This window comes from Melospiza georgiana, chromosome 1, assembly GCF_028018845.1.
Source record: "Melospiza georgiana isolate bMelGeo1 chromosome 1, bMelGeo1.pri, whole genome shotgun sequence".
Classification (NCBI taxonomy): Eukaryota; Metazoa; Chordata; class Aves; order Passeriformes; family Passerellidae; genus Melospiza; species Melospiza georgiana.
In genome coordinates, this window is record NC_080430.1 from 66,918,966 (window position 1) to 66,934,079 (window position 15,114).

At 43.7% G+C, this 15,114-nt stretch overlaps 1 protein-coding gene across 8 annotated transcripts in view; it reads right to left on the reverse strand.

Annotated features, from left to right (window-relative positions):
* Positions 1-3,142: 3,142 nt before the first annotated feature.
* Positions 3,143-15,114, reverse strand: part of PHACTR1 (phosphatase and actin regulator 1) — a 295,507-nt gene continuing 283,535 nt past the window's right edge. For all 8 annotated transcript variants that reach the window (XM_058032829.1, XM_058032812.1, XM_058032803.1 and 5 more), the window contains 3 exons: positions 8,773-8,913; positions 5,417-5,493; positions 3,143-3,307 (listed from right to left, as the gene is read on the reverse strand). In XM_058032829.1, coding sequence (XP_057888812.1) covers positions 3,292-3,307; positions 5,417-5,493; positions 8,773-8,913 — 234 coding nt within the window. In that variant the 3' untranslated portion in view covers positions 3,143-3,291. The remainder of the gene's footprint in view (positions 3,308-5,416; positions 5,494-8,772; positions 8,914-15,114) is intronic.

Here is a 15,114-nt window from a genome sequence, read left to right on the forward strand (position 1 = left end):
CTGTGTGCAACTTCCTAGGGATGCCAGAGGTGGGTGTGCACACCAAGGATGTAGTGCTGTGTTCAGGCCCTGAAAGGAACATTCCTGTTGTGGAATGCCTTGGCAAAGGTTAACTTTGCAAACTACCCAGACCCACTGAAGCTGAAAGCAGATGAAGTGTCAGTTTGGTGATACTGCAGTGCCAAACACCTTGTATGGCTTCTTTTTCCTCTCCTTCACCCTTTTCAGGAATAAGCTCTATTTCTGTCTGGGGAAAAACACGGCAATTCTTCCACTTCTCTCTGGTGTCTGCTCAGCTAGGAGTTAAGTAAAAAAACCCAAAAGAAAAAAAAAAAAAAAAAAAAAGCATGGCTGCATGGAGCTGCCCTGGGGACAGCACAAAATCATTGGGCAAGGCTGAGTGTGGCAACTTGCTGAGTGGTCAGCAGGGACCTGCCACGAGCTCACTGGGATGAAGATGCTGGGGAATGTTTGGCCACCACCCAGGACTTGGCTGTTACGTGTCTCAGACAAGGGTTTATTTTCAATGTCAGACTGGCAGTGTGGGCACTGCTTGGGGCTGTGCCCGTGAGGGACAGTGGCAATACCCAGAGTGATCATTCCCCTGGGGACTCCAGCACTACCAATGGACAGACAGCAGCAGCCTGCGACTTCCACCTCCGTCGTCTTAATGTGGTTAATAAAAATGAAACAAACCCTCACCTTTCCTTCCCACTAGCCTACCAAGTCCTGTGATTCCTGTCACCACTGCTCCTTAAACAGTGTCCCTTCCATTTCACAGTGACCCTCTACACTAGAGATGCCAGGGCAGGTGTGAGATCCATGCTGGGAACACAAGGATTCTTCAGAACAGCTCTGTTCCAGAACTCTTTGCTAATGCAGTGCAGTCTGTGCACTTAAAAGCATAAAGACTTTCCTTCCTTGTTTTAAAGCTCTGAAGCAGTTTTGTAACTTGTGTGCATATGTATGTGAATGAATTTATAAACACAAACTGAGGTTTTCACGACAATAACCCCAAAGCAGTGTGTTCCTGGCTGGTAGTGCTCTGCCTCTGCTGGACTGAGCTGGTAACACTGCACACTGAAGGCTTTCACTACTGATGAACTCTTATCTAAAGCAAGTGTGAGCTGGTGATACAGGGATCACGGTGCACTTCCTCAGGAATCATCACCCAGTCTGGGAAGCACCAGAAACCACCTGGTTTTTACCTTCCTTTGATGTTCCATCCTACAACAGCCAATCCTCATTGAATAACTAATAATCCACAGCATTGCAAGGATGGCCATGGATGAGAATGAAAAGCTTTTGCTTCTCTCTGTTGGCGGGCCAATCTGCGAGGTGCTGAGTGCTGCCACCAAGAGCAGATGGAGGGTGTCACCCTCTCTGCTGGGATTGTTGGGGCAGGCTGGTGCTAGAGCCACTCCTTGGGCTCTGTGCAGGTCCTTTGGCCATACTCCTGCATCCAGAGGAGTGAGGTGAGGCCTGAGAAGAGGCAGGAGTGTTGGCACTACACTGCACTGCACTTGAGCATTAAATGCTCAAGGGTGAGAGGCATCTCAGCCTGCAATCAGTGAAGGGTGATGTTAGCATGGAACAGGGGGAGCTGGACAGGGAGCACAGAAGAGAGGATAGATACATGGAAGACAGTGAGAAAGGAGAAATTAGTAAAAGAATAACAGAAATAACTATTCTGTAGTAAAAAACTTTGGCCTCTCTGTTCAAACTGTCAAAGGAAAATACCTTTTGTGGAAAAAAAGGTGTCCTGGAATAATAATCTGAAACTTCTTACAGTCATGTTGCTACAGTGCTTTCAGCCACTGTCCCAAAACATGGCATGTCTCCTGTAAGAGTTTGAAAGGAATCCTGACAATGTCTGCCCCAGTTTGCTGGCATTATACTAGTTAAGGACTTAATTCTGGAAGGTGATGGCCTAAGTTCAGAAAAGCACTTAATTGTGTTCAGGTTCAATTAAGCCTCTTAGACACATTCCTGAAAGCAGTGAGGCTGTGTGTGCTTCCTCACTGTAGAGCACACGCTTAAGTTGGCAAGTAAGCCAGGCTCAGAGTGACCAGCTCTCTGAGCTCTGCTTGGTCAGTTTGTGTGTTAAACCACTATAATAAAAATAAATTAAAATCAAAGTTAGAACCAATAAATTCAGAACACCTCTGAATTGCTGTCCTTATGCCTCAGCTGTGGGTACCAGTGACAAGTCCCACTATCCATAAGAATGCCCCAGACTCCTTTTGTCAGGACAGGTAATACACCTTGTCATGCTTTGCTCAGTGTGAGTTCAGGATCAGTTCTTGAGACACCTGATAGAGAGACAATAGATATCCTCCATGGAACCTCCTGTCCCTCCTGTTGTGTGTCCCTCTGCAGAGCCGGAGGGCAATCCCAGCCTTTCCTGCTGCCGGGGGCATGCTGGCTCTCACACAGTCACAAGGGTTGGGTGTAAGACAAACTACAAGCAGAGCAGATGCCATGCAGTGACCATGAAGAGATGGGCTTTTGCTTGCTGGTTCTCAGTGTTCTTGTCGCTTACTGCTAATGGGCTCACAACCGGGTTTAGAAAATTATACTTGAAAGAGATGGAAAACAAACAGTTGCTAGAAGTGAAGCAGCCTTCAGTAGGGAGTCCTGTTCTTCAGAGGATTTTTCTGCTTGGAAGCTGAATAATGTCTACTGACTGGCTGAAAACTTCTCCAGGGAAAGAAATGCCTTTCTATTTCAGATGATATTCACAGATGGGCTGGCCCACGGAGAGTTTCGCTCCTTCACTGTCCTCATAAGGTGCTCTCAGCCAGAAAGGAGTGTTTGGTGTAAGTGCTTTAGTGCCATAGGGGCTCATCTTTTGGAGACTTCACCCAGGCCAAGTGATTCCCTGAACATGTCTCAGGGCTCCCTAGGCTTGATGAAGAGGCTTGTCAGGATGAGGGGTGCCTGAAGACAACAATGGTTGCACCACCAGCTGGGCTTGAACACATATGGCAAATCCACATGCCGGGAAAGTCCTATACATAGATGCCAAGTCTTGGCACGATTTCCCACCAGGGGTATTTTCTGTTACTGAAGCTTGAACCAGCAGGTCTGATGATGCTGCAGTACTCATCACATGTAAATACAATTCTCCTTTTTTTTAATATTTATTTTTCTACCTTTTTTTTTTTTTTTTTAGAAAGGCAGTTCAGAAGATTTACATTGTACGTAACAGGGAAGTGAATAATACCAGCACTTATGGTTCCTTTTAGTTATGTTTTGAAGATGGCATAGTAGTCAGGTAGAATTGATCTGCTACGGTCTATGAAACCTAAAACCCAAGGGGGAAAAAAAAAAGAGAAACAGTAAGATAATATCCTCACATGTATATTGCACATAAAAAAAAGTAGGAGAACTAATTGCTGCAGTGACACCATTAGGCAGTTCAATTCCTGCAGCATTGACATCAGCCATGCTAGCAAGAGGACCTAAAACAGACAGACACTCACACTTCCTTGGCCCTTGCCAGACTCACAGTTCATAGGTGTAAGCTGTTTGCACCAAAATCTACCAGAGACAGTCATACACTTCAGGTCCATCCTGAGTGGGCAATAGCAGATCAGCTCGCCCTCTTCCAGGCCATACAAGGCCTGACTCCACAAAAATTGTCTGGTTTAGACAAACCTTATGCTATTCTGCCACAAAGATTTACATGCAGTTTAACCATGATTATTCCCTGATGTTGGACGCTAAAGAGACAAATGGAGCTAAAATGGCCCCCCTTCCTGCAAGGCACCTTGTGTCAGAAGGCCTTGGTTTGTCAGATCTGCAAATACACATTTTTTAAGCTTTGATTTTTCACTCTATTATGAATTAATTAATGTGCCCCACTAGTAAAGTGACACTCACATTCTTTGCTCTTGCCACTGCTTAATGACATGAAGAGCTCATTACTTTGCTAATGACTTTATAATGGTGATTTATCTAAATTTATTTAAGGGAAATACTCTCTTTTGTTTAAGCATGCTTCCTTCAAGTGCGTTTTCCCAAAGCCACTTGTTGAACCAGTAAGTCCTGCTGTTCTTCAGGCAAAGCCTTATTCCAGAGTCTGTTACATGAGCTGTGGCTCTCTGCCTGGCCCACAACTACTGAGTCCAAGCTGCTCAGGGGTTTTCAGATACAAACTTTAAAGGGTCACTGCTTACTCCAACACTGGAAGAGAAGGAAAATACTGTGCAGAAACCTGTGAAAGCCAAGAGCCGGAGAGACTTCTGGAAAACTAAACCAGTCTGTATGTTGTGGGATGCTGAAAGCTTCATGGAATTCAAAGCAGCTCTCAATGGAGCTTGACTACTTGTAGCAACACCCTCTTTAAAACAGCCTTTCTACATTTGTCACCTTGCCTGGAGGAGCCAAATGTCCCTTAAAGGCTCAGTAACTGGGGTCAACAGATCTAGGTCAACTGTACATCCTAAGGCTTCTCCCAGACCTTGTGGCTCAGGAGCAGCTGCCTTATCTCTAGCAGCACTCTCTCACTACAAACCCCAGTGCAACCAGCCTAGCACATGCTAGGATGGAGAAGGGAGATCGCTTCTGCAAGGTAATATATGCATAATACATGTGGTGAATTTTAATATAATTATTAATTTATACACATAAAAATCTTCTAATACAAAATTAATTTTGCCTTAAGCTTTTCTGTATTTTTCCTAAAAGTACCACCTGCATTTTTCATGAGCAGTGAACTGATGAACACATCAATACAAGGGCAGCTCCAGTTTCACACCAGATCTCACTGTCACTTGTCTTCAGTACCCAACACTTGTCTTTAAAGTCTAAAGTGTTGATTTGCAAAGACCTGACTTCAGCCCTAGCCCATCAGAGAGGGAACTGGCTGGTTTGGGCTCATGGATAATTCATTCAGTCTCTACTTTTAAAACTAAAAAGAAGCCCAAGGTGTAAATAACAGTGCCTCTCTTACAGTGTGGATCTTGCCATGCCCCACTGCATCAATGGCCAGGTGTGGAGGACAAGACTGAGAGATCTGTGGGTGGTATCTGTGTGGTGTGACAGCTGCACACACAACAGGGCTCAGTGTGTGCTCATTCAGACTTTGCTACATGCTCTACAAGGGTTCCCTGTCCTCCTTCTGACACCAAGTCTTTTTTAAAATTTTTCATCTCAGAAGAACAGATAAGCAGCATGATGATTAGAAAACCCCAGGTTATACTTCATTAAATGGCACGTGCCTGCATAACTCCACATAATGGGGCAGCACGTGTTTGCCTGTGTGAGTTGTTTTTACAGCCTGTAATTCTAAATGTTGTCTAGACCTCATGGTGTGTTCAGTGCATGTTGGAGAAACAGCTGCTGGCTTTGATTTTCTTTTGAAAACAACAGTATTCATTTATAGTCTTAAAAAATTAATCTCTCAGCTTACCTTGTTAGATGCCTACTTAATTCATGAACTTCCATTTCAGAGCTTTTAAATTCATTAAGCTCTTTTCGAATGGCTGCCTGCAAAGGACAAAGAAACTCATAAATGTATAAATGAGAGAGATCAAAATAAGGTCACTTTGTTCTCAAAACAGTATATTAAAAGTAAAGCAGAGAGATAACATTATCAGAGAGACAAAGACAAACATAAAGACTTTAAAATGTGGAAAGGAAGAGAGATAAGCATGTTCTAAATCACATAAAGGGAAGAGAGAAATGCTTTGGTGGAATGGCTCAATTTGAAAACATATCACAGACAATGCAGGTACAGAACCCAGTTCTGGCTTATTATGTGAACATTAACATGTACAAAATCCAAATTAACACAAGCATGAGAAGAAAAATGTGCACTGCAGTTTGTGAAACACTGTGATCTGTTCCAGACTGGACTGTAACTAGACCAGGCCCAGATCCTGACAGACTTGTGTTTGAGATGTCTTCTGCCTTTATTGGTCCTGAATTTCCTCAGGGGATGTTACCTAAAGTGACTGATCTTACTTGGGAAGGAAAGCGGCTCCCTGCCCTCTACTCTGCCTTGGGCTGTGCCCCTCTGCCCTGCTCCTCTCTTCTGACCCAGCTGTGCTGTTCATTGAAGTGATTTGACAAGTTAAGCCAGCAGAAAAGCTGCCATGACGTGGTGGTATTCACCTCTGTGGCTTCTCTGTGAGGGCAAAGAAAACCAGGGGGCACTGGCAGGAAAAGAAATACTGAAAAATAAAAAACCAGAGGGGGTGACTTGGAGGGACTCAGCTGCAGGGCAGAGATGGTGCTCAGCAGAGATGCCTCAAGTCCCAAGCTCAGAGTCAAGACCTCTGACAGCTCTGTGCTATTTGTTGTTCACGAGTGGTTTCACAGTCAGCATTTGGAGGGGATGGACAAGGGGTCTGCTGTGGCCAAACGCTCCATGGTCTGAGGTGTGTGCACAGCCTTTCTGTGTGATGCTGAAAACATTAGGACAGAGGTGGAAAGGGGGTACTCCAGTAAGTGGTACTCATGTCTGTCAGGAATTTTTCTCAGTGAAGGAAATCTAAACCAGGATGAGTAGCACAAGCCCAAAACAGGACTTCTGCAACAGCCACGGCTGCAGTCAGCAACTACCTTTGCTTTGACAAACCCTAAGTGATGGATTTTGCAAGTGTTTCTGTACAGAAAAGGCCCTTCCTGCTCCTTCTCCACAGCTTTGGTTTCTTATTTCCCTTAGAAGTTCCTGTCAGGTGCTGCCTATCCATCAGGATGGCTGTGCAGCAGCTCCTGGGCTGCCTTCAGCAGAGCAATCTGCTACTGAAGTGACAGTGAAGGAGGCCACAGGGGTGGCTGACTCCCACAGGGACTGAGATCTGTTCCCCCCTCCATCCCTCATCTGTTGGAGAGATGCAAAAATGCCCTTTTCCTTCCCCTAAGAGTCAGACCTGCTAAAGACAAACTCTGACTGAGGGCAGTTCCCTCCCACAGAGAGGGCAGTTCCCAGCACACAGAGCAAGATTTACTGGCAAACAGAAAAACCCATTCCTAAAATCTGTTTTTGCAGTAAATCTAGTCTGTGTTGACCAATGAAGACAGCTACTGAATCTCAGCATCCTATCTAGGATGATGCAGCTTTGTTTCAATTTGTCTGGCTATTTTTTCCAACAGTGGACATAGTGTTGAGGAAAAGCAGGTCACCTGTATGACAGAAATCAAAATACTGCCCACAAAACCCCAAAAAACCCAATCTATCTGCTTCCTTATGCCATAAAAAGCAGTAATATTAGAATGCCAAATATCTCTTCTTCTGCTTTGCTGAGAAAGGTTAATTTGAAGGGCTTAACCCTTTTCTCTGACTACTGAACTTGCACATGCATTATAAAAAAAGAAAAAGTGACAAATAGTCTGACTTAATACTAAATTCCTTACTAGGTTACATTTAATAACGGTATTTAATGCTTATTCTTTTCAGAGACATAGAATGAGAGATCAAATCCCCATGCCCAGCTGATGTTTCTCCATGCCTTTCAAACCAGACAGGGATCTCTCAAAGGCTGTAGAACCAGTTGGGAGATTTATTCCCTCCCTCATCCAATAATCAAGAGAATAAAGTTAAGTCAGTTGACTAATATCTTGTCAAACATGGTGAGGTAAATGAAAAAAAGCTAATTTAACCCAGTATATTATGGTCTATGGACAGTCCTGAGGAAGTTTTTATTTTTTTTTTTTCAGATCATGTTTATGCTACATTAACTTAACCAAAGCTAAACTGAAAAAATCCCTCTATCAAGGAGGAGAACAATGTCAAAAAACTGTACAAATCCTTTGGTTGAATTATACAAGTATAACAGGCTGTCCTTTGTGAATAAAACCAAGAGGACCAAAAATGCACCATAAATGTGTGGCTGGAAACTCTGCTAAAGCTCTAAACATTGGACATCATGCTCTCCATTGCTGAATGACTGAGTTCCATGGCAAAGTCAAGGCTTGAATTCACTTATCTGAAAGTTTTTGAAATTAAAAGGGCTTCATAGAGTGACTATAAGATTCACGAGTGAATCACTGAGCCTCATAGTCATTGCTTCTTACAATGTCCATAAAATCTTTTAAATATTTTTCCTGAGGTCCCATTAAAGATCCTCAGAATGTGACTGATATAATTTGCCAGCAACTTAATAGGGATTAATGCCATCAATGTCAACACCAGAGACACTATTTAGTGGAAGTTCCACCAGTGCTCAGAGGCAGTTCCATCAATACCAAAGTATTCCTTTTTTTTCATCTGCAGGTCTTGTGTGATTTCAGTTCAGTGCTTAAAATATTATGTGGCAGAAATCCTGAGCAAATATCCCTGTTGTAACACACTAGAGAGAAGTGACTCTGGCTTTGGAGGGATGGAGGTACCTTTGCCAAATTGACCTGCTGGCATTTTCACACCCAACCCTGTCCTGTCCTGGCACAGCCATGCTGGCACACACTCCTGTCTCACTGCTCTGCTAAGTCTCGCCAGAGCTCTCAGCTGGCAGCATAATGTGATAAGACCAAAACCAACAAACAACAGGGCTGTCATCAAGACCTTTCCTCAAGGGGCTTGGGATTCCTTCCCTCCTGGTTTCCATGCATATAGTAACCTTCCTGCCAAAGATTTATGCAACAAACAAACAAAGAAACAAAATAACTGCGTGAATGGGAAAAAACCACAGGTGTGTTGGAAAGGGATGTCAGGTAGATGTTTATTCCTTGACAGCCATGGGACCTGTGGGACCCAAGGGATGCTGTTTGCCATGGCATGCTCTGGCTGTTTAGGCCATGGCTCTCCCAGAGTTGCCCCCTTACTTTGTCGGCGGCTGTGAGTCGTGTCCAGGGTTTGTCTGCCCTCCTGTCGTAGTCCTGCGCGTCTGCCACCTCCACGTAGTCACTGAAGCGGATGAGGATCTTCCTCTCACGTAGCTCTTCTACTGTGGGCCTTTGACTCAGCTGCAGGTTGGAGGAAGGAGTGGAAAAAGACATCAGGACTTTGCTTTTTCCCTGCAGAGTGCTGCTTGGGGATTTTACTGCAACCACTCTTACTGTAATAAGAGGGTTTGGACATTCCCACTGCTTTGTTTTTATCTGTCTTTCAGAGAATTTCTGCCTGGGAAATGCCCTTTGTTGTAACACCTTGACTATCATCCCACCTTCTGCCAGAGCAGCCCACTGTTCTTTGGGAAGCTGCTGTGGCTGGAGACCACAATTCCCAGCTGATGTTGATCACCCTTAGCAGAAATGAGATGTAAGGCATGAAAGACTCCTAGTGCACTGATGTCCCAGGAAGAGACAAAGATGACAACACAACTCCAAAGTGACCTGCACAGGCTGTGCACTTTCAGCCTTCTGCTGCTGTTGTCTGTATTTTTGTACTGCCTAGGAAGAGTCAGGCCAAGGCACGGAGTGGCTCCTGCCCTGAATTACATGCAAAAGGTGAAAACCAACTTTCTTTACCATTCTGATGTTCTGCAGTCCTTGCCTCCAGAAAAGGCAGGCAGCATGATTAGTGCTTATTGAACTTTTAACTGTATCTATTGACATTTGTGGTTTGTATCACACCATATCTGATTATTAAAATTTTATGTTGCATACTACAAGCCAAAAGAAATGGCAGTGGTGGATTGTATCATGTCAGGAAAGCATCTTCATAGTTTCAAGTATTTCTTTCAAATTCCACAGTAGAATAGGCAGCCACAGTGAAAAACTCCCCCTAAATTAGTGTCCTGATAGCACACGTGTCACACAGCCAGTTACATGGGCAGGGACAGCAGCTGGCTTTCAGGGATCAATTCTCCTTGGATGCACAGCGTGCTGGTGAATGTCAAAAGCAATTACACAATCGTTTCTGAAGGGGCTACATGAATGTGTGCATGGGGCTGTAGATGAGCTGAAAAGTTTCACTGTTAGAGTAGAACATTTGTAACCAGGATACATCAGGAAAAAAAATATCCTGATAACAATTTCCTACAGTGCATCATGCTCTTCCCACTCACTAAAAATAGATGTGTTTGAAATACTTTACCCTTGTGAAGGGTGAAAGGTCTAAATATTTAATAAAAGGCTTGAGATTCTATTCTGCAACATTATTTATGCCCCTGAATCCACCTTTCTTCCAAATTAAGTATCTCAGTTCCCTGCATTTCATCTTCCAGGGAGAATTAAGATTTAAAACAGCCAGGTTACTAAGTGAAGGGTGAAAAATCCCTCCTTTCTTCAGCACTTGGGTGGAGCTCCACTACCCTATTCAGCATCTGGCTGTAAGCCTGTGTGCTTGTTCTTGGCACAGCTGGTTTTCTTCCTCTTCTCTGTCTAGAAAAGATGATTGTGATGGGAGGCAGCAGTGGGGCTGCTCTCCTTACACCAGCATCCCTGAGCATGCACACACAAACTGGGCTCAAACAACTCATGTGGAGAGTCTGCAGAGCTGCACTAATGCCCTGCCTGTGAGATGCTCAGGAGGAAGGGAATGAGGATGGAAAAAAGATGCCCTGACTCTTGTGCCAGTGCTCCTGCTGTGAAAGAGTGCTGAAATCCATGGCTGGTATCACATAGTTCATGTGTAGCCATAAATCTACATATATTTCCATATATAAATACATGCACACAAAATATATTCAGTACATTAAACCAAAGTGCCAATCTGATCATGCTAAGTGTAACGAGAGAGACAACCATGCTGAGTAATTTTCTAAAAGCCATTAATTAAGGCTACATTATTGGAATGGTTAACAACTTTCTCTGCCTTCTTCTCATAGCATTGTAGAGATTTCTTGTGACCTTCTAGGTGTGAGAGTCTTGCAGTATGTTTGGGCTGCCCAGAGCTCCCTTAACTCTTGAATAGCTGGGGAACCAGCTTTGCAGGACTGACTGTAAGCAGCCCCACTGCAGGTGTCAGTTCAATGTGTGTCCATGCCGAGGACACAGCTCATCTGAGATCTCACCTTGCAGTTTATTTTTATGACCTGTGAGCTTTGGTCTCTTGGGTCTAAACTGCTTAATGCTGCAGAGTCCTTATCAAGGAGCACCTGAGAACAAGCTCTTCTAACAGGCAGAAAGAATAGGGCACATTCAGAAATTACAGGACAAGGACACAGCCAAGGGCACCATGCAATTGTCTGCACAAGGTGTGGTGCTCCAAGCAGGGAGAGGGGTTCTCACTGACACTTTTTAATTTGCTTCAGTTCATGTCAAAGGGTTGTACGGGCATGACTATGTCTGGACTTTTTCTGTGTGCAATACCTGGGCATTTACATTTCTATTTATCTATTTGTGAAGATCTGGGAGCTGAGGGAGCAGGGTAATTCTATGGTGAGTGTCTAATTATATGAGTGTGAACCAGGGTAAAATTCCCTTTCAAAATAAATGGATTTGTATTAATGTAAGAGCAGTAAATGAGGACAGGACCCTCATGCCTGGTCAAATTTTCTTCTGTATATTCTGGAGCACTAGTACATACAAATGGGCATTTTCCAGGCTTTGATACTAAGGCAATTTGAAAAGGAAGGTTTAATACATCCCCCTTTGTCCGTGGCATGTGAAATGAAGCAAACCCAAGCACTTCCACCAGGTAAAGTGGAGGGGGACTTACTGTTGCCAGTGTGGTCTTGGAATTTAGTCAAATTCAAAATCATGAGTTTGCCCCCACTTCAGTCACATGCTTATCTTAGCATGCCATCATTGCCTGCTCTGTTTCCTCATTAAAATGTTACAGTTGTTATTTAAAGAAGAAAACAAACTGAAAAATTACAAATTACAAACCCTAACCAGCAGCACCCCTCCCCCTCCTTTGCTCCTCACCTTTTGCAGTAAAGACTTAGGAGCAGGATGTGATGAAAATGCCCTGAAGACCTTTCCTTCTGACTATAAATGCAGTTTATCTAAATTAGCCACTAACCTTTTCTTCCTCTCTGACCTTTCTGCTCCCTGCTGCCTTTCTCTCACCTCTCTCTGATGAGTCCCACCTCTCTCAAGAGTTCATTATTTTCAACAGCCTTTGCTGATGCAAGCCAGTGAAGGTCAGTTAAAGAAAAGCTTGAACATCTTCAAGCAGGGGAGACATTTCCCAGAGAGGCACCAGTGAACAGAGCATTTAAATTGAACTGGGGCAAGAATTTAACAGGAGCAAAGATTTCAGATTATGGCATGGAATTTAAGAAACAGCCACACCTCTTCAATTTGACAGTCAGTATTACAGCTCTGAGAGATTTCCTTTTGGAGCTAGACCTCTGAGAAAAATAAGCTATTGGCAGTGGGGGGATAGGAAGCAGTAAACAGCTCTGGGGATTGAGAAGCATGGTGCCATTTAAGAGAAGAGAAGGTAGGAAAAAAAAGAGTTCTATTCCACCTTGCAAGTGATTTGTAAGATGTTCTGTTAATCCAGGCTACGAGTCTCTCTCTGTAATGGAAGTCCTCAGGGGACATTGAGGCTCGTGTTAATTGCCTTGGTCCTTGGCCAAGTTTGTCATGGTTCAGAGAGGATACGCTCTTGGTAGTAATTCACGGGGCCCAGATCTCCCTGTGGACGTGACCCATCTGCAACACTTCCAGAGGGCTTCTGCACATTAATATTCTTTGAATGGGCTGGAGGTCAAGACCAGTGCTCAGAGAAAAAGCCTCCCTAATCCACGTGTGCCTCCACTCCAATGACGCAAGCCCGCGTGCCCAAAGGCGCTCGGTGGGCCCGAGGGGCAGGGAGAGAGGACGGGGGGCTGGACATCCCAGGTGACAGGCAAACATGCTTCCACTCTCCTTCCTTGGGCAGGAGGGACATGAGCTGCTGAGAAACTTAGCCAACAGCATGTCCTTCCTTTGTTATTTGAATGGTAGCTATTCCTCACCCCAGTTAATATGGAACCAGATGAGTCGGAGAGGATGGAAAATGCTAAAGGGGGCAGCTCGCTATAGGTCACCTGATTTCTTTATAATGTTATTTTTTTTTTTAGAAATTGCCTGTCCAAATGATGAATTCAACCGGATATTTATTGCTCACTTTAATAAGCCATCTAGACCTAGCAAGGTAATCTTACTTATTACAGCATGTCATGTTACAACTTATCATCATAACACTGTAACAAAATGTCAGTGCTGACGGAATTTTAAGAATAGCTTTTTTATGGATGGAATGGGTTCTTCCCTTGGAATTGGAATGTTGCCACCAAAAAAACTGGGGACAGTAGTAGTTTCTGTAGTGCAAGGTCAAAAGTCTCATCAGCGGCTTCTACAGAACCACTTCCCTTCTTAAATCCCAACTACACACATTTCCAAAAGAGGCAACATGGCAGAGTTTCCTCATGTTGAATTTACCCTGCGGGCACGTGTGTGCTTGAAAATTCAGTGCAAACAGAAAGGGCTGCTGGGCAACACACTTGCTGTGCTCAATTAAACTTCTGCTTGATCTGGGGTTTAAAATCCTTTGGTAGTAAGACTTCAGTACAAACCGACAGAAGGAGCTTGCCACTCTGCTGTAAACACAACGACACATCTGGGACACGCTCATGAAAGAAACAGCTGGGGAATAACAACTATTTTTGCAGGATTCACTCAGTGGTTGGCATTTCTAGTTGTTATCTAAAACACTTGCACACTTTATTCACTTCTTTTCTCTGGTGATTTCTGAGCTTTTGTGATGATTTGTTTGGTAGGTGAGAACAAAATCTGTTGTTAGATCACCCCTGCAGTTCTTTCATTAAAATTACATGTGTCACTAGAACAATTTACAACAGTTTAAAAAGGTGATCCAAAGCAAACAATGTTAAGCTGTGTTGCTATCAACCTCAGAAATATGGGGGAGAAAAATCTTTACTAGAGAGGAAGCCAAAAAAAAAGACTAAAAGGTTTGTGACCAGGAACAGGGGTAGTAAAGAGCTAAATGCCAGGGCCTTGGACTGATGCTGCTTTCCCTGTTGTTCCTACATAAAAGGGCAAAGAAGACAAAGCAAGAAATCTCCCAGATAACTGCTGAGATTTTAGGGAGCAGACACTGCTGCGAAGCAGTGGCAGCCTGGGTGCTTTAGTTGAGCTGTGGCCTCTGCCTGTGACAGATGATTCCTGTGCTCTGCACTCTTCCTACAGGATAGTGAAGGATGGGAAGGATGGGAACCGTGTGGCGATGGTGCCGGCTCAGTCAGCAAGCCCTCACTTCTTAGGCAGCACACTGGGTGTGGGGAGCTTTGCTCTGTATCTATTACAGCTGCTCCTCAAATGGCATCAAGCTCCACACTGGATTCCTGCACGTGTTTACCCTTCAACGTACAGGGAAATTGAAAGCTTGGTAAAATGGCATTTCCAGCCTTTGCGCAGAGCCTCAATCCCATGAAACATCTGCAATGCAGTTAGGATCCTTTCTTTCAGGCAGTGCTAAGAGGGAATGCACAATCATCCCTGTCATCGTGGTGAGGAATAGAAGTGTTTTACAAATAATATTATGGCTCTCTAGCTCCTGCAGACAACAGCAGTATCCCCCCACTGGTCACCAAGAATTCTACTTATTTACATGAACTGAGAGTTAAGGCATGAGATTTTTAACCATGGTAGAAAGCAATTCAGTTCTCAGAATGTAACCTTTCCACATATATTTAGAGACCTTTCCTTGTTAATATTTATACCATGAAAGCTGTGATCACATAGGTCAAAAAAATGAAGCCATCTAAAATTGCACAGAAAGGGAATGGTGCTGCTTCACAAGTATGTGAGTTTTTAGAGGGCTTTCTTTACCCTTGGAGACAGGAAATATGTCAGTGCTGAAAGAAAGTTAATCTGCAATAGCAGGATGGATTGTTCACTGTGTATGTTTGGGCATCCGTAGACATTTATGCCAGCTGCAAAACTGAATGGGTACATCTGAAATGACTGTTCTTCAGTTTTAAGAGTAAATTACTTTTGAATCAAGCGATGCTGTTTTGTTTGTCCTTCCTTGCCAATACAAGATTGTTTTCTGCACTATATACTTTTTCATAAATGCTTGTCTCTATTAAGTTTAAATGCCTCAGTTGACAACCTCCCTTTCCAGAAAATGTTTAGCTTCCAGTTTTATGAGGGTTTTTTTTGGTGGAATTTTCAAATCAGCATTGCTTTAACTTTGTTCTCTGTAATGGCTACAGAAGCCATTACACTTACAAGAAGCACTGGTCCTTGTAAATGCTGATCTTTATC